This window comes from Chinchilla lanigera, unplaced genomic scaffold (genome assembly GCF_000276665.1).
Source record: "Chinchilla lanigera isolate Chin_1 unplaced genomic scaffold, ChiLan1.0 scaffold00081, whole genome shotgun sequence".
Lineage (NCBI taxonomy): Eukaryota > Metazoa > Chordata > Mammalia > Rodentia > Chinchillidae > Chinchilla > Chinchilla lanigera.
In genome coordinates, this window is record NW_004955482.1 from 4430998 (window position 1) to 4449185 (window position 18188).

At 53.6% G+C, this 18188-nt stretch overlaps 1 protein-coding gene across 4 annotated transcripts in view; it reads right to left on the bottom strand.

The window, feature by feature from the left end:
* The window catches only part of LOC102026220 (transmembrane protein 132B), a 213553-nt gene that overhangs the window by 93970 nt on the left and 101395 nt on the right, over window positions 1-18188 (bottom strand). For 3 of the 4 annotated variants that reach the window (XM_013503744.1, XM_013503746.1, XM_013503747.1), the window contains one exon: window positions 13801-13987. In XM_013503744.1, the coding sequence (XP_013359198.1) occupies window positions 13801-13987 (187 nt within the window). Of the gene's footprint in view, window positions 1-13800; window positions 13988-17221; window positions 17309-18188 lie in introns of those variants that run through there. The other variant, XM_013503745.1, reaches the window with a different exon arrangement.

An 18188-nucleotide genomic window follows, 5' to 3' on the forward strand; every position in this document is an offset into this window, starting at 1 on the left:
CTAACTGGAGAACGGCCCGGCCGGAGTCCGGGAAGCCCGTGGGGGAGGGGAGAGGGGCGCGCACACCTGCGGCCACAACCTGGTTTCCCGGCGCCATCTAGTGGGCACACCTGGGACTGCCACCGTGATGCCCGCCCTTGGAGCGGAGGTTAAAGGCGCTCAGAAAAGTGCCCTCTTGACCATTTGTGAGATCAAAGCCATTCAGAAAACGGTTTGCTGGGCTGTGCAACAAGCCACGAAAAAACAGCCAATTGGGGCGTTTCCTTGCTGTGGGTTTGGGGCGGGCTGACGCATAGCTCTTGTGCTCCAGGGGAGCAAGGATGTAATCACTATTTACAAGCTGTTCTACGCCGGCTGCTTAGTGGACATGCCACCCCCTTATTAAATACTTTGATTTTCACCGCGATTCTTAATTATTCCCCTTTGGAGCAGAAAGTAAATGTAAACAAATGGTTAGCATGCACTGTATACTTATGCCGCAAGCGCCACTGTGCAGACTGCCGCCTTTCATCTTGACCATGATGGGTAGGGTTATGCAGTAGGACTCAGAAGACCCTTTGTACAGATAGGACAACTGAGGCAGAGCCCGTGAGGGGCACACAGGTTAAGTTAAGGGCGAAGCAGGTTGGCTTTTCCCGTGTGCACAGATCTCCACGCATTCCCCAGGGCGGGGCCTCCCTTCCTGGACCGGCTGAGGCTGGCCACGCCCTGCGCTGGTTCCTATTTTGAATACTGGCCTAGAGAAGGCAACCGGAAGTGAAGGCATCCAAGAACAGTTTCCATGCTCACAGCTCTGAGTGGTGATGAATAATCTAGCTCAGCTGTCAACAGCCAGGGTTGTTTTGGGTGTTTTTTGTTTTTTTTTTAAAGAAAATGACTGTCTCAGAATACAGCTTCCTAGTTAGCTCACCACCTTTAAGGAGGTGCAAAACAGGAGCATGAAGTCTTTCCCATCATCCCCCTCAGCTCTGCCGCTCGGGGCCCATCACCCCACGAAGCCAAACCCCTCCGGAGCGAAGCCTGTGATGGATGCGCTGCACAGAGGCTGTTTTTGAGGCGCAGGTCATAAATATTAATGGTATTGACAGAGCCTTTAAAAATCTGTCATACGTCTCATCCCTGCCACAGAAGTGCCCCATCCGCCCGCTCTGCCTCTGACTGACAACCGCCGGTCTCTTCCCTGAGCTTGCTCCGCTGGTCTGTGCTTCCCCTTCACCTTCAGAAAGTGTACACGGCCAAAGGCTGTCCCAAAGAGACGCAGGTCAACTGCAACAGACGTCTTAATGGGCTTTTCTCCCTTCCTTTCCACCTAGCTGACTTTGCTTCACCCTCCAAAAAACAACCCTTTTATGTTGTTATTTTTTAATGTGCACCAGGAAGCAGCATGACATCCAAATCCAGCCACAGGGCCACGGAGGGGACAGGTTTGTTAAATGTCCCCCCGGGGGGCCACGTGGCCACGTGAGGGTCGCATCTCCGGCCCTGCTATTAGTGCCCACGCAGCCTTGACAAGCGCACAGCTTTCATCTCCGCCAACAAAGGTGGTTATTTCCGGCCATTTGTGAAATGTACGCACTGGACAAACGTTGTCCTTGACAATTTAAAATCGCTCCTTTCAGCTGCGAGCAAGGTGGACCCATCAGGTGAGACCACGTGTGTAGGGGCTGCCGTGTGCAGATGCCACGCACAGATCCAAATTTGCCTCATGCTGAACGCCACGGGCCACCTGCTGCGTTCGGGCTCCAGCGAGAATCATAATGACAACCCTATTTGGGGGGTAGGCTTCCGAAGTCGGGGCTCCATCAAAACGACTTCCACGGACAGCAAAGCTGGATCGTGTCCTGGTCGCCATGCCCAGCCAGCAGTCCTGGTGTGACTGGCCTGCAGCGGAGTGGCTGGAGCAGGGGAGGCCCGGGGTGCACTGCCAGGGTCAGAGGGTCACCATCACTGCAGATGCCACCGAGCAGAGACAGGGCTGCCCAGAAGCGAAGGACGCATCCATGGCAGGTGTGCAGAGGCTGCAGTGCCCCCTGCGTTCATGTCCACCCAGAACCTCAAAATGCGGTGTGAGAGGTAGGGCTTTGTACGTGTAGTTGACTAAGGTCAGTTTCCACCAGAGTCAGATAGACCCTAATTCCGTTTTTATAAGGAGAAGACACGGACACACACACACACACACACACACACACACACACACAGAGTGTGATGAAGAGATGGCTGTGAGGTAACCCCAAGCTCAGGGACCCCTGGGCCTGCTGGAAGCTGGAAGAGCAGGCAGGAGCCCCCTGGTGCCCTGGGCGGTGGAAGTCCCTCCTGACACCTTGATCCCAGATGCCTGGGCTCCGGAGCTGTGGGACAGCGCATCCCCACTGTCCTGCCAGTGTGTGGCGACTTCTTGCTGCAGCTCATGGAGGCTGACATGGCTCCCTGAGCAGACGCGGCTGCCTGGCTGGCAGCTCTCCCTGCCCACGCAGTGCTGGGGGGACCAGCGGGCACGGGATGGAAAACCCACTGCCCACCCCCAAACCAGATGGGCCTTCCAGGATGTGTCATGGGAGAGGGTGGAGAGAGACAGGGAAGGGGGGAAGAGGGGAAAGCAAGAAGGAAAGAGGGAGGGAGGCAGGGAGGGAGGGGGAGGAAGGAAAGCAGCAGGGAGGAGGGAAGGAGGGAGAGAGGGAGCCGGGAGAGGAAGGGGAGGGGAGAGAGGAGAGTGGAAGGAGGAAATGGAAGTAGACTAAGCATCGACCAGCGAGGAAAAGTCCATCAGAATTTATACCTGGGGGCTCCCAGGCCTGCTGTCTGTAGGGGCGGGGCTTGTGGAAGGTGACTGGATTACAGGGCACAACAGCTCGCTTGGAGTTGGGATGGGGGGTGGCCCTGGGGTGGGGCCAGCAAGGGTCTCTCTCCCTCCCCTCCTCCCTCTCCCTCTGCTTCCTGGCTGCCATGAGGCAAGCAGCTCCCTCCGCCAGGCCCGTCCTCCATGCCTTCCTGCCTTGGAGCCACCAACCACGCACTAAAACAGGAACCAAAATAAACCTCCCCTCCTTTAAGCTGCCGGTGTTGGGTGTTGTGTCCCAGGGATGAGAAAGTGACAGAGAGGTCACTCCAAAGCCTGCAGAGCAGCCTGCAGACACTGCAGAGTCCTCAGGCAGCGAACAGGTGACAGCGGGCACCAGAAGGCCTCCAGGCCAGGCTGCCCACAGGAGCCATGAGCAATGCAGAGCCTGTGCTTCACGCGGCACGGCGCGTCTCCTGCAGTCACACGTGTGCACCTGAAGGGGACACACAGGCTAAGGCTCCAGCCGAGCACCGCAGGTCACTGAAAGGGCGAAGGCCGGCTCACTTGAGAAGGCAAATGCCGCTGAGCAGCGGCCAGCGGGGAGGGACGTAAGCCTCACCTGTGGCATTTGGCAAAATAGAGCCAGGCACAATTTAGTTAGGTTTTTTTTTTCCCTAAGTTTTAAACAAAACAAGACAAAGGAGAAAAAACAGACAGATTCACAAGCCTGCAAAACTGTCTGAATCGAGGCCTACTTAAAACGTCCCACAGCTGTGCCAGCCCCGAGAGGCCCGCAGGGCACCTGCTGCTATTTTTCCCAGCGAATGTCCTCCTCCTCCTACCCTGGCTCAGCTGGAGGCTGCGGGGACAGAAGCAGCTCACTCTGGGTCCCAGCGATGCACAAACAAAGCCAGGGGCACAGGGAAGGGGATACTGGGACAGCCGGCTCCATGCAGGGCTCCGTGCTGGGAAACTCCCACATAATCATCACAAGCCGCGAAACCGAGTCACAAGACACTAAGTCAGGTTGTTGAGTGCTGGCACCAGGACCTGAACTCGGTTCCAGCGTCTGTGTCCCGAACAGCGCACTGCCTTCCGCTGAGCAGCCCTCGGGATCCGAGGCTGAGGAGCACCACTCAGCTCAAAACTCTGCTGCGCCCCTGTGAAGAGGAACAGGAAGTCTGTGCTCCTGCTGCCGGAAGCAGGTGGCGGACACTCCCTGCCCGTCCTGAGGGTCACTGACCTCCTCCAGTCCTAGTGCAAGATGGGCACAGACGGAGCTGGGGAGTCTTTTCCAGGCTCTGGCTGCTTTGGGGTGACAAGCAGCCAACTGTTCCCTTCAAGATCCTCCCAGGGCCCTGGAGGCCGAGCCAGGGCAGCAGGCACAAAGGTCTCTGTGCATGCAGAGAGAGGAGGCCCGAGGAGGAGAGAAGTTCATGCTTCCTGTACCGGCGCAGAGCGGAAGTTCATGCCAAGCATGGGGCAGCGCTGAGGGGCTTCGGGCCTAACAGAGCTGCCAGGGCTTGGAGCAGGCGCACTGTCCTGAGCTGCATGGAGGGGCATGTGAGGGTCTACACTCACTGTGCTGATGTCTCCTAAACACAGATTAGACCACAGTGCCCCCCCATGAATGTACACTTACACGCACGCACGCACGCACGCACGCATACACAAACCATTCTGTGTCTGTGACTTCCCACTGCACAGGAAACAACCCCAGCCAGGCTGTTACCTCGGGGCCATAGAATGGGTCTGCTGTTAGAATTTGGGGGTCTGTGACATTCCATGGGAAAATACACACACACACAAATGCACACATGCACCTGCAGGCACACGTATGTATGCACACAGAGAGAGATACACGTGCCCACAAACACATATGTGCACACAAATACGAATACACGCAAACACATACCCATGCATAAATACAAAAGCACAGATAGACCAAGACACACAAGTACACGCATGCGTGTGCACACACACACATAGTTTTATATTCACCTCCACCTGGAGTTGAACATTTCTTTTGATGACAAATGTGTACAGAATACTGCAGTGGCATCAGCAGTACCCGCGTTCCTCACAACAGATGTTTGCGGATCACACTGGAGTCAGTGCAGAGATCTCACAAGGGCGCTAACGTCCTTCCGCGCCGCGATGTGAGGGCGCCAGGAGACCTGAGGCAGAGCTCCTTCTGAGTTGCTGCACCTCCAACCCCACACATCCTGCAACTCCCCCCGGCCCCCACATCTGCTGAAATGGCATGCCTTTCTAAGACTTCAGGCTACCAAAGTTTACTCAACACAAGGAACAGCACCAGGTCCCGACGGCAGAAGACACCAGAGCCAGGCAGCCCGGCGGTGAGAGCAGCCCTGCCACTTCCTGGGTGCGCGAACTCCCGCGTTTATTCTCTCTGCAAACCTGGGCCATGGGTAAGCCCCATCGGCTCCTGCGAGCATCAGAGGCATGAACACACATAAGAAACAGTGCCCAGTAGAACAGTGCTCCCCCGGACGTCTGCGTCCTCATCTCAGGGCCTGGGACCGGGCTGCCTCAGGTGGAGAAAGGGACCCCGCAGGTGTGAAGGAGTCCAGGTCCTTGAGAGAGACAGAGAAGTGACCCTGGACCATTGTGACCACAGGGTACTTCCAGGAGGGAGGCAGGAGGTCACACTCACAGGAGAGGTGGAGGGGACCAAGGTTAGGGCGACGCAGTCACAGACAGGGGACCAGGAGCCGAGGGACGTGGGCAGCTTCTGGGAGCTGGAAAGAGCCCCGCAGCCTCCAGAGTGGGCGCAGCCTCCCAACACCCTGACCTTAGCCACGCAAGATCCACTTCGGGCCTCCGACTTCCACACCTGTAGGAAGCACTTGAGCTGTCACAGCTGCAACAAGAAGCTAATACTGACAGCCACGCCCGGAACGTGACCCGCAGGACACTCGCCGCGCATGCGCCCTCTTCCTCTCCAGCTTCTCTCTTCCTCCTGCCCCACCCCCCTCCATGCTCCAGCTGCCGGCCTGCCCTTCTTCCTCGACCCGCTTAATTCCGCTTGAAGACATACACTGTTCCCTCTGCTTGGAACACTCTTCCCTCGTGCTTTCCACAGCTGGCCCTTCTTTCTCGTCCAACTCCCAGGGCAAATGCCAGGTGCTCAGGAGGATGCGTTCCCGCTCACTCCACCATCGCCCGCAAGCTTCTCAGCTCCCTGTCCTCTGCCCAAGATGCCCATCGCTTCCGAAAAGAGGGACACTGTGTGGTTCTGGCATTTGTCAGTCTGTTCCCCAGTGTGAACAGAGGAGCTGCGACCCTGGCCTCCTCATTCACCGTGGTCCACTAGGACGACGTTGGCACGGTCGGCACACAAACACGGCCTGGAATAAAGGAGCATTTGTGCCCAGGCCGTGCCACCAGGTTCCAGGCCAGCACTACTAAAAAGGAATCTGATTATCTCTCTCTCCAGCCTATGCTGAGCCCGTGTTCCCAGTTGCCTAGATACTCACCCAGTGCGTTCATTTTTTTTTTTTTATTCCAACCTTTTTGAAAGATAATGTGTTTTTTATCTACATGTGCAGAGCTGGGCTCTTTAGTTTTAAGAACTGTAGTTGAATGGTGGGCTGCAGTCCTAAACTCCAAGCCACCCACGGGAACAAATCTCTGCGCTCAAAGCTCAGTAATTGGACAGAAAACCTAAGAAAAGGAACACTGTGGAGGGGAAAAAGAAAACATGCGCTTTCAGAAGGAGAAAGAAAAAAGGAAAGAAAAGAGACAGGCACTCTAGTTAGCATTTCCCAACCACAGGGCACAGCAGAAAGACCACGAAGGTTTGAAAGATGCTGCAGAAAACAATGTTATTACGCAGGGCTGCAGCCCTCTCTAGACTGTCCTGGGAAGAAGGGACTTCTGAAGTTTTTGACCAAAGGTGCTGCTCTTATGGAAATCAGATATTAGACACAGACAGCCTCCAAGGCCTAGTGATTCAACTTCAAAATTTTCATCAATTCCACTGTCTCTCTTTACAACAGAAAGTGATGCATCTGGAATGTGATGTATGCTAAATAAACATGGTATAGTAATAGATTGGATGGATGGACAGATGGATGGATGGATGGATTGGTGGGTAGATAACAGGATGCATGGATAAGTGGATTGGTGGGTAGACAGATGGATGCATGCATGGGTGGGTGCATAGATGGATGATGGATGGATGGATGGATGGAAGGAGGGAGGGAGGGATGGATGAGTAGATGGGTGGGTGGACAGACAGATGGGTGGATGGATCCATTCATGGATAGGTGAATGAATGGATGCAGAGATGGATGCATGGGTGGATGCATTCGTGGATGGATGAGTGGATGGATGGATGGATGGATGGATGGATGGATGGATGGATGGACAGATGAACGGACAGATGGATGGATACATGGATATGTGAATTCATGAATGGATGGATGAGTGGATGGGTGGGTAGATAGATGCATGGATAAGTGGATTGATGGGTAGATAGATGGATGCATGCATGAGTGGGTGCATAGACGGATGGATGGATGGATGGATGGATTGATGGATGGATGGATGGATGGGTGATGGGTGAGTAGATGGGTGGGTGGATGGATCCATGCATGGATAGGTGCATGTGTAGGTGAATGAATGGATGCAGAGATGGATAGATGGGTGGATGCATTCATGGATGGAGGAGTAGATGGGTGGGTTGATGGATGGATGGATGAATAGATAGATGGATGGATGGATGGATGGATGGATGGATGGGTGGGTGGATACATAGATACATGAATTCATGAATGGATGGATGAGTGGATGAGTGGGTGGATAGATAAATGGATGCATGGATGAGTGGATTGGTGGGTAGATAGATGGGTGCACGCATAGGTGGATGCATGGACAGGAACATGGATGGATGGATGGATGGATGGATTGGTGGATAGATATATGGATGCATGCATGGGTGAGTGCATGAATGGGTGCATGGATGGATGGATGGATGGATAAGTAGATGGGTGGGTGGACAGACAGATGGATGGATGGATCCACACATGGATAGATGTATGTGTAGGTGAATGAATGGATGCAGAGTTGGATGGATGGGTGGATGCCTTCATGGATGGAGGAGTGGATGGGTGGGTTGATGGATTGATTAGTGGATGGATGGATGGATAGATACATGAATTCATGAATGGATGGATGAGTGGATGAGCAGATGGACAGTAAATGGATGCATGGATAAGTGGATTGGTGGGTAGATAGATGGGTATGTGCATGCATAGGGGATGCATGGATGCATGGATGGATGGATGCATGCATAGATGAATGTGTAAATAGCTATAGCTACTGCCCTTTGCAAGCCTGCCTGCCATGGACTCATCAGCCTCACCCTGGCTTCCAAGTCTGGGATCTCTCTCTCCTCACCCTTCTTGGGTCAAGCCCTCCCAAAGCTGCAGATTTACTTTCATGAAGTCAAGGCTGATTCACCATCCAAATGGTGTCAAGTACATAACACAAGACAAGACTCCAGAACTATGGCAGTGAAGCTCTCACGTGTAAGCCTGGGCTGGACTCCAAGATAATAGAAACTTCTTCTCCAAGGGCACTGGGAGTATCCAGGGAGCCCATGCATGCATAGCACATGCCATTGGCTCTCCATGCTGTCACAGGTGAAGCCAAGAATGCCAGACCCACAGTCCCCAGCCTCCCTGCACTGGGTCATGTGACCCAGTTCCAACCAGCAGGGCATAAGGAGGCTGAGTTTCCCCTCAGGTGAGGAAGGCACAAAGCCATCGCTGCTGCCCCTTCCTGTTTGTGATGACCCCATGTGAGGAGGTGAGACCGGGGTGGGGGCAGACCTGGGGGTGAAGACGGGAAGAGCCTTGTGGAGTTCCCTGGCCTTGCTCATGGCCATTGGGAGTGGGTTTCAGGATGCAAGTCTATTGTGAATGACACATGTGATGTCTTCCCAAGGAAGACATCTGGAGCCGGGAGGTTCCCAGGAGGTTAGCTGGGCAACCACGGAGTCATTGAGGACCCCAGCTCTTTATCCTCAGAGTGCTCACAGCTCATCTTTGGGGACAGTGGCTCCATCCCCTTCCACATCATGCCAAGGACAGGAAGCAGAAACACCCTCTTTTGAGCTGTCCTTTTCAATTGTCAGAAATTCTTTCCCACCCCAGGCCCCTCCCCTTGGATTTAATTGAACAGAAAGACACCATAAGCCTGTCATCCCCACAACAATCACAGGAGAAGGGGACAACACCACCATGGAGGGATGAGCCCAACCTGGGCCACAGGGGGGCCCCTGCCCCAGCAGAAAGATGGATGTGGTCATGCAGAAGAAAAAGACCACACTGAGGTCCTGTTAGCAAGGACGCTGGAGAGGGAGCATGGCACAGAAATGGCCAGAGGCTGAGGAGACGCCAGCACAGCCACTCTGCCTACAGAGGCCATTGGGGGGGAGGGGGGAGTCAGTCCACAGCAGCTGCTGGGACCTGAGCCAGTGTCCATGGCTTCTCAGCATGCATACTGTGCACGAGGAGGGCTGCAGATGCCGCGGGGACCTGGTGCCACAGAGCCAGGGAGAGCCTGCATTCCAAGTCTCTCTCCATCTTCCTGAAGCCAGCCAAGATTTTCAAGAAGGACTCGGCCAATACTTGCATCATTAATATCTTTTTACCACTCCTGTTCTCTCACAGGAATGAGATAAAGAGGAACATTTCAGATCAGTCTTGTGTTAGTCAGCTTTGCATCACTGAGATGAAATGTCCGACATAGGCAACTTAAAGGAGGAAAGCTTTGTTTCACCTCATGGTTTCGGACACACTTGCCTGGCTCCCAGGAAGAAGTGTCATGGCGGAGGGGCGGGTGGAGGAAAACTGCTCCCCTCATGGGGGCCAGAAGCAGAGGGACAAGGACAGGCTAGGGAGAGACACACCCACCGGAAGCACTGCCCGGTGACCCACCTTCTCCAACCACACCCCACCTGCTACCAGGGCATCCACCTAAGAATTCACCAATGATGGATCCACCAAGGAGCATGTTGTCCCATGATCCTGTCGCCTTCCCAGGCCCCACCTCTGAGCACGTGAGAGTTTGGGGAGACTTTTTAGATCCAAATCACAAGTCTTCAAGAGATGAGAATGACCAGCTAACATTTCAGAACACTGCTTTATTCGCACTGCACTTGGGGATACACCTAAATTTATCTTCATATTTATACCCAGTGAGACTGGTTTCTTGTCTACACTATTAATAGAAAATTTTGCCTAAAAATATAAATAAAATTGAAAGTTAGAAAAATATTTACACATATAAATAGATGTAAAGTAAGGTCATGGAGGAAGCTCCATTAATGTATTCATGTCTGGCGTTTAAGAAACATTGGCCAAATCCTTGAGGGATCTACGTGGGCCTCGGGTGAAGATTTCAAACTGTGTTCCAGAAACTGGAAGGGCCTCAATGGTCGCTCAGACAGAGCTGGTACTCAGCTCACCAGCTCCATTCAATTGATGCCTTTCTCAGTTCATGTGCACTCCCAAAACTTGGCCTGGCTGGGTCATCGCATATGCACTTCCTCCATCCTGCCCCACTCACACCAGGCATGGCTAAACAATCACAGAACGCTCTCAGTGAGCCGGAAGGGCCTCTGATGCCATCACAATGCTGTGTTCCAAGAAGGCCCTGACAGAGCAGAGACACGAGGTCCAAATCTGGTGAGGGACCCATCAAGCCTCATAAGGACATGTCTGCCTTGTTGATAATATTGGTAATTAGTCGCTGGTAATGCTACCCCACTGTGACCACTGTAGTACAAGGGTTGACACACTGCAGGTGTCTGTCCATGGTACTGCTCTAACAGAGGGCCCAAGAGTAGCTAATTCATAAAGAACACAGGTCTTTCCTCCCAGCTCTGCACATGGAGAAATCCAAGACCAGGTGCTGTTAGGTTCTGCCTGGCAAGGGTCTGGACTCTTAGGTACAAGACGGTGCCTGCTGCTGCACCCACAGAGGGACCCAGACCCCATGTCCTCCCTCGGCAGGAAGGGTGCAAAGGCAAAAGCACCTACACATGCTGCCTCCAGCTCTTCCTTCAAGCATGCGCAGCACCCATGACAAGCTTCTCAGTCTCTCCCTGACGCCGGCACAATGGGATTGATTTCCACCTGAGTTCCAAGGGCACACATTCAAACCACAGCACACCTGACCTTCATACATGTTTGTGCGACCAGTAAAGTCTTTGTAATCCACAATAAACAATCCAAGCAAATGCATAAAGACGATCCCAGAACAGAGACCTCGGATTCCAGCATAGTGGATGAACCCAGGAGGACAGTGTGGCTGCTGCTTCCCCGTGCCCTGTGTGGCCTCCCCTGCACCCTAAGGGCAGCCACACCACCTGGCTCTGCTCACTACGCACAGTGCTGCTGTGCCTGCGATACCCTCCCCTCCTCTGCCGCCCACCGATGTCTACTCGCCATAGAGGTGAGACATAGCAGCCCCTCTTCCTCTGTCCTCCTTGACCCTGCTGCCAACAAGCAACACCCATGGACTGATTTACACTCTCTCCTCTCCCTCCCTCCCTCCTCTCTTCCTCTCTCTCTCTCCCTGTCTCTCCACTGTGTGTCCACCCAAGTCTCTTGTGGACGAGTCTGACTCAGCCCGCCAGAGCCCCTCTCATCCCGGGGTGCTGCTGGTGAACCTCCGCTTGTCTTCACCCAGATGTACTTACATACGGTGTGCTCACAGGGCAACAGCAAAGCGGACAGAAGAGCGAAATACTGAGTGCACAGACTGTGCCGGGCCAGCACGCAAAGACAGCGTACCTGTCACTCTCATTTAGCCCTCGTGAATCTCAAGCAAAGAACTCCTCCGGTCCCTTGGTGGCCCCTCAGAGCCTCTCTTCACAGTGAGCCATGAGACAGACACAGAGTTGTATGCGACCCCGTCCCACCAGCCACCTCAGCAGCTTCCAGCCAGTGGTAACTGACGTGAACACAAGCAAACGTCCCCAAGCGAAGATCAGCCGACGGGGAGATGATGAAGGTCACAGACATGGACACCACTAAGCCAGCGTCCCCAGAGAAAAGAGAGAGCTGAGGGTGCTGGGGGGAGGAAGTGGGGACAGACAGGGTGGGGTGATGTGGACTGGTGCCTGCACCAGCTGCACACAGTGGGCAGGTCTGTCCACTGTTCTCTGCACTGGACACCAAGGAACGGAAGGCCCTGCTGGGGAAAGGACCACAGCAGCAAGGTGTCCAGGACTGACCTGCGTGTAGCCACAGGCCATGTGCCTGCTTCCTCTGCCTTCCCTTCATAGTCACACAAGCATCAGCAGCTGTGTCACCTGACAGTGCTTCCAATAAAACTTTATTTACAAAGACAGGCAGCAGGCCAGATGTGGGCTGTGGGCTGCCTCTGGTCCATGCCCTGTCCCAGCTCCCCTAGGAAATCGTGCCTGCCTGCAAAGATAGCACAGTGTCTCCTGTGAAACTCCACCCTTGCAGGGGTCAGCAGGCTTCACAACCTGCAAAGAACTAAACATGGAGCAAAGTGGTCTGGATTCTGAGGGAGGAGGTTATGGGACTCCACCTCACCTCGGTTGAGCTGGAGAGAAAAGGACTACAGGAGAGCCTCACCTCCCCTGAAAGCCACAGCCATCCATCTCTGTCTCTTCACAGCATGGTGCTTTTCTGCCATACTGTCACTGCCACCAAACCAAAACGTGGCTCACTCCTGATTGGGACATTCTCTCCCTCAGTCTAATCTTCAAACCTAGATGGCCCTGGACACCTGGGATACAGCGCAGGCTTCATTCACCCCACCAGCAGTGGCCCACTGAGCCACACACTGCAGTAAGTGCTGGAGAGACAGACGGGGACAAGCCCGACCCGGCCTGACCCAGGGGGCCTCTCCTCTGGGGAGGAAAACAGGAAAGAACGAACTTAAAACAGCAGCCAGTGTCGGTGGCTGGGGAGAAGACAGCGTGGCACTGGTGTGAATGGATGATGATCACAGAGGGGATGGTGAGTGAGCCTTGGGCCAGGGTCACCCAGGAAGATGCCTCTCTAAGGGCTGAGTGAAAGGGGAGGAATCCGATGTGGAGAGACAGACGCGATAGGCGAGGGTGCAGGCAAAGAGTGCACTTGAGGACATTCGATGGAGATGGCAGGATTAATTTTGGATATCAGCTTTCATCTGCGAGGGTCTCAACTATCGCTAGTGTCCAACTTTGTGATGGATGAGCACACGCAGCTATGGGTGGCCCCAGGCTGTCCGGGGTCCATACCACATCTTAGTCCCAGGCAGATCAGCAGTGCACAACATGCTGAGTGTGGAAGGGGTGTGCAGCACTGCGTCGCCCCCCTCTCCAGACCCAGAAGCGCCCTCTGTAGGCTTTGCATCTCTTCCATGACCTGGTGATCAGGAGTAGCCTCCACGTCTGGTTGTGGACAGTTTCAGCCAAGCTGGAAGGAGGGAATCCAACCACCCCCAGGCCAGGGAAGCAAAACACAAGCAGTTTAATGGGCTCTGGAGCCTTCCAGCTTCAGCCGGTCAGGTCCCAGCAAGGCTGTTTTGGTCCATCTGTCACATTTAAGGTTTGCCCATCCCAGGCCCCTGGGGACTCTCAGGGCAATGCCGACTGTCAAGGGGCTGGTCCTGGGTATAGAGAGCAGCTGTTCCCACCGCACGTCCCAGGACCTTTCAGTGGAGCCCTTCCCAGAGCACAGTGCTCGGCCCCGCTGCACCCACAGACAGAGCCAGCACAGGACAGGGCTCCCGGGACACCATCAGCAGCACCCTCCTAAGAGGGGCTCCGCAGCAGGCTCTAAACGGTTTCCAGGGAGTCGCTAGAGAAAGCAGGTAAATGAAGTATAACTTAAGCATATTTCCCTCTGTTAAACAACCTTGTCAGGTGCTTGGCAAATGGTAGACTGACAAATATTCTGTGTTCCCCTCACTGTGCAGTGCATGCTTAGCCTACCTGATGACACCTCTACTGAAAACCAGTTTCTCACCATTGCAAGAGGGACGATGCCCACGAAGGTGGTCTGGCTGATGAAGATCTCGGAGACGACCAGCTCGCTCATGGAGTCCTCAACTGGGTACTCCACCTGCCAGGTGATCTGCTGGGCCCCAGCCAGGTCGCTGCTGTTGTCGACTGCAAAGTCCACTTGCAAGATCTCATGGAAGGAGCCGTTTGGTCTGGAAAACAAACACATTAAAGTCCAACTTCAAGCACATAACTCAGCAGAATGTCAAAAATGCAATAGATTGCTGTGTTCCTACTCGTCAGCCAAGAGGATGATTGCCAGCTTCACCCAGGCTCGTGCAGTGTGGAAAGAACGAATTCACAGCTGTCCTCTGCACCCACACCACCCTCTCCTTCTCCCTGGAAAGAGCCTGCTCTGCTCCTCGTGAGGACCTCAGACAGCACTGCATCTCCGGTCTCATCGCACACAGCGACCCCTCCCAGCCTGCACAGCCCACATCGCAATCCAGTGCCACACACAGAAGAGGGGGAACCCCCCAGCCAGCCCAGCACCACCCCAATCTCAAGACCCGTCCTGATTCCAGCCCTTTCCGTTTCTTCTCAGCTGTGTGTCTATGGACCAATGATTCCATCTCGCTGAGATTCAGGATTTGTGGAAGGCAGGGGATACAGCTCAGTGGCACAAGTGCCTACATGGAAAGTGCAAGGTCCTGAGTTTGATTCCCAGTACAAAAAAAAAAGAGTTAACGGAATTTGTGGAGACTGTGGTGACGTCATGGGCTTGAAGGAGCGTCATGAGTCTGATAATGAGAAAGGACTTCAGAAACACTGAGATCCACTGTGTGAACTGTGAGTGGCAGAGGGGGTCACACTTGATTCTTCATCTCATAGGCCCCAAGTGGGATGAGCTGTACGTAAGAAAATCCCACCTGCCCTACTTCACACCTTACCTCACTGTGCGTTTGGGGGAGACGGAAGAGAAGGTGAGCAGGGCACATATAAGTGAAAAGGACTTGTTACTTTTCATGTTTTAATGTGCAGAAAGGCTCCTGGGAGTTGCAGGCTGACAGTTGCCCTGACAAGGAAGTGGAAACGGATGACCATCCAGCCAGAACTGCACAGCTCCTGTCCATCAACAGGTTTCCAGCTCCTGGCATCTACCGAGGAATGCGACAGCAGGGAAATTGGGTAGAGAGGCCCCCAGTCCGGAGTCACACAGACCAGCTTGCTCCATCCCGGACCGTGAGGCTCTCTAGACAGAGGGGGTCTCCTTCCTGCCTTTGTGGTCTGGGCAAGGCCTGCGCTCTGGAAAGCGTTTCGTGAGGCCGCACTTGCTGTCTGCTGTGGCACTTGTCCCATGGAATTCTCCTACCATGGACAGCTCCTCGCATCTGCCGCTAGGAGACCGGAAGTGGGGAACTCCAAACTGTATGCTCTCCTAATATGCCAAGAGGTATCGGGGGCAACAACCAGATATAACAATGCTGTTGACAAAACTACACTGCACTGATCTGACTTAATAAATTCTACCCCAAATTGGACATTAGCCTCCATATGGAATTGGACACGCCCAAACCTTTCCCCCCTGTGGGAAAGGCTTTGAGAACCGCTCAGGTACGGTACTATCAACTACCGCAGCCACCAGCCAAAAGTGCCTGTTTACCCTCAAGTGAAATTCATTTAAACTGAGGTGATCGTCCCCCACCTGAGCCCAAAGCCTCCTCTCTGCTCATGGCTCTGCCGGCACATCCGCCTGCTCCTCTCCTCCTACAAGGCACACTCCTGTGGGATCAAACCTCCAGCTGCTCTTTGGGTTTTTTAACCAGAACGAAGGGGCTAATTCCAGGACCTCCTGGGTTCTCAGCATTCAGAGACCTTGGAGAAGCCGATGCTGAGAAGGTGAAGGTCTGGTGAGAAGAATGGGGCAGAACTCTGTCTGGTCCCCACTGTTTCGTGCTGCTAAACCTGCACTCTGGTCCTGAGGTACAAAGGAATGGCCGGGCCTTCGGTAGAGCAGAGGGTCTGAGTCAGACGGGCAGCCCCTGCGAACCATGTGCACATCCTCTCCCCTGTAGCCTGTGAGTTAGACCAGGCACCCCGGTCAGGCAGTGCATGGAACAGATTAATTACCCAGAGGCATTTCTATGCATAAAGTTTTGTTGTTGTTGTTTTATACTTTTCCTCAAAGCACAGGAAGGAAATATTTTACTTCGGGCAGCTGGAATGCTTGCTAATCAGTGATTTCTATGGAAATGGGTTCATAGCTATTAATTTTACCTGCTTTTGATCTACTCTAGATAAACCTTTCAAATTTAGAAAAGTGCTTTATGATTATCTCAGTTTAATAATTACAAATGCCTTTGGGGAATCAGGACTGATGTTTCAGCTGTTAGATATTCGTTAGTCATATTTTCTGGAGGTGGAGACGTGTGTATAGTACCTGCATGTGTGTGTGTGTGTGTGTGTGTGTGTGTTGAGGGGGTCAGGTGTGCAGCATCCTCACACCAAAGCACATGACCTTGTTCCACACGGTGCATCCTGGAATCCCCAGTTCCCATGGAAACTTCACCTGACAAAGGCAGATCCCCCTCTCCGGGACCCTGGGGACCACTGAGGCAGGGCTGAGAAGGATTTTGAGCACACAGTGTGGCTGCAGTTCGGGCATGTCAGTAAGAAGCATGGAGAGAGACTGGGGACCCATCCAGCAGCTTGTCCCCTGCAGCCTGTCCCCAGAGACCCCACCCAGTCACGTGTGAGCATATCACTCATGACGGCAATGACGGTCACTTTATCGGAGGGAGAGAGAGAGAGAAATAAAACCAGAGACAGACAGGCAGAGTCGGCCAGCTCGAGCTGTCCTCCGGCAAGCTGTACCATCCACACAGATCATTTTCCTCCCCACACACTCCTGGATGGTTCTGAGCCACCAAGCTGAGAGGGCAACACCCCCTCTCCCCAAACAGGATTTCCCAGAAGTGGAACATGAGAGGACATCTCTGTCTCAGGTTTGTTTTTTCTGGGTATTAATATGAAAAATGACCAGAACCTCAAGCTGAACGGTGACGGCGAGAAACGGATGTCTCAGGGCAGGACTGGCAGGTGATGCCCGAGCCTCGGCCTGGGGCTGCTTCCCTGGCTGTGAACTCCCAGAGGACAAAGGTGTGCCCTTCGCTCGCCGCTCTGAATGCAGAGCTGGCGCAGTGCCTGGAAACCCAGAGGTGCTCAGCATGGGTGTGCTTAATTCACCCAGGTGCAGGAGAGGCCGGGGAGACAACCTGGGCAATGTCGTCCACACCCTGGGAACTCAGAGCTCCCAATCAGTGGGGAGGCTCGAGCTGTGTTCTCCAGCGGGCTGGTGAGTGCGTCTACAAAGGCTGCTCACAGCAGACTGATTTGCCCCAGCTGCTGGGATGTGCACCCTGCAAAGCCCAAAGCCCCAGACGCACCAGTCGCCACAGCATCTGACACGGCCACGCAGGAAGCACCGTGTGTTCGGCACTCATTATGCGCTGGGCCCCGAAGATTCACTGGTGTAAGCCGACGAGGGCCCTGTCTGACCCGGCAGGTAGATACACAAGAGAGCTGAGTCTACCTAATGATAAACACTGTTGGGACAGTAAAGTAGGAGAAATCGATCTGTTTTAAAAAGTTAACTTTTTCAACTTTTAAAAATTAAAAAACATTATAATCTGTAAGTAGCCATCTTTAATCTTAAAATAGAACGTGAATCACAACAGGAGACAATGAGAAGGTGTTCAGGGAACACCTCCGTCGGGAGCTGACATTTGAGCCGAGCTCTACAGAACGGGCAGAAGGCAAGCAGCTCCTCAGCAAATATTTGTTGAATAAATGAAAAATCTATTTTAAGCCCAAAAAAATTATAAGAAGAAATGCGTCCCAGATCATTAGGATGAACACAGGTGCTAAGTCAAAAAGGATGCCCTTCGGGTCCTTGTTCAAATGCCACCTGCTCAGCAAAGCCGCAGCTGATGCCCCATGTATGGTCCCCACCCTGCAGCTCTGCCCCTGTCCCGCTCTGGCTTTGCCATAGCCTTCATCTCCTCCTGTTCTATTAGTAATTGATCATGTGCACTGTCACACACACACACACACACACACACACACACACACGAATGCGCACACACACACACACATACACACACACACACACACGAATGCGCACACACATACACACACAAGTGCAAGGGAAGCAAGACTGGATGCCCATTTTGCACACTAATGTGTCCCCAAAACATAGGTCATTGCCTGGAACATAGGAAACGCTCACTGCATGTCTGCTGGTACATTAATGAACTGACCAGTGTCCTCAGCAGTATGCGAGGTCTCACAGGAACCACTCAGTGGGAGCACAGGCCACTTGTACAGGGGCTGGGAGGAACCAAAGGGCTTGTA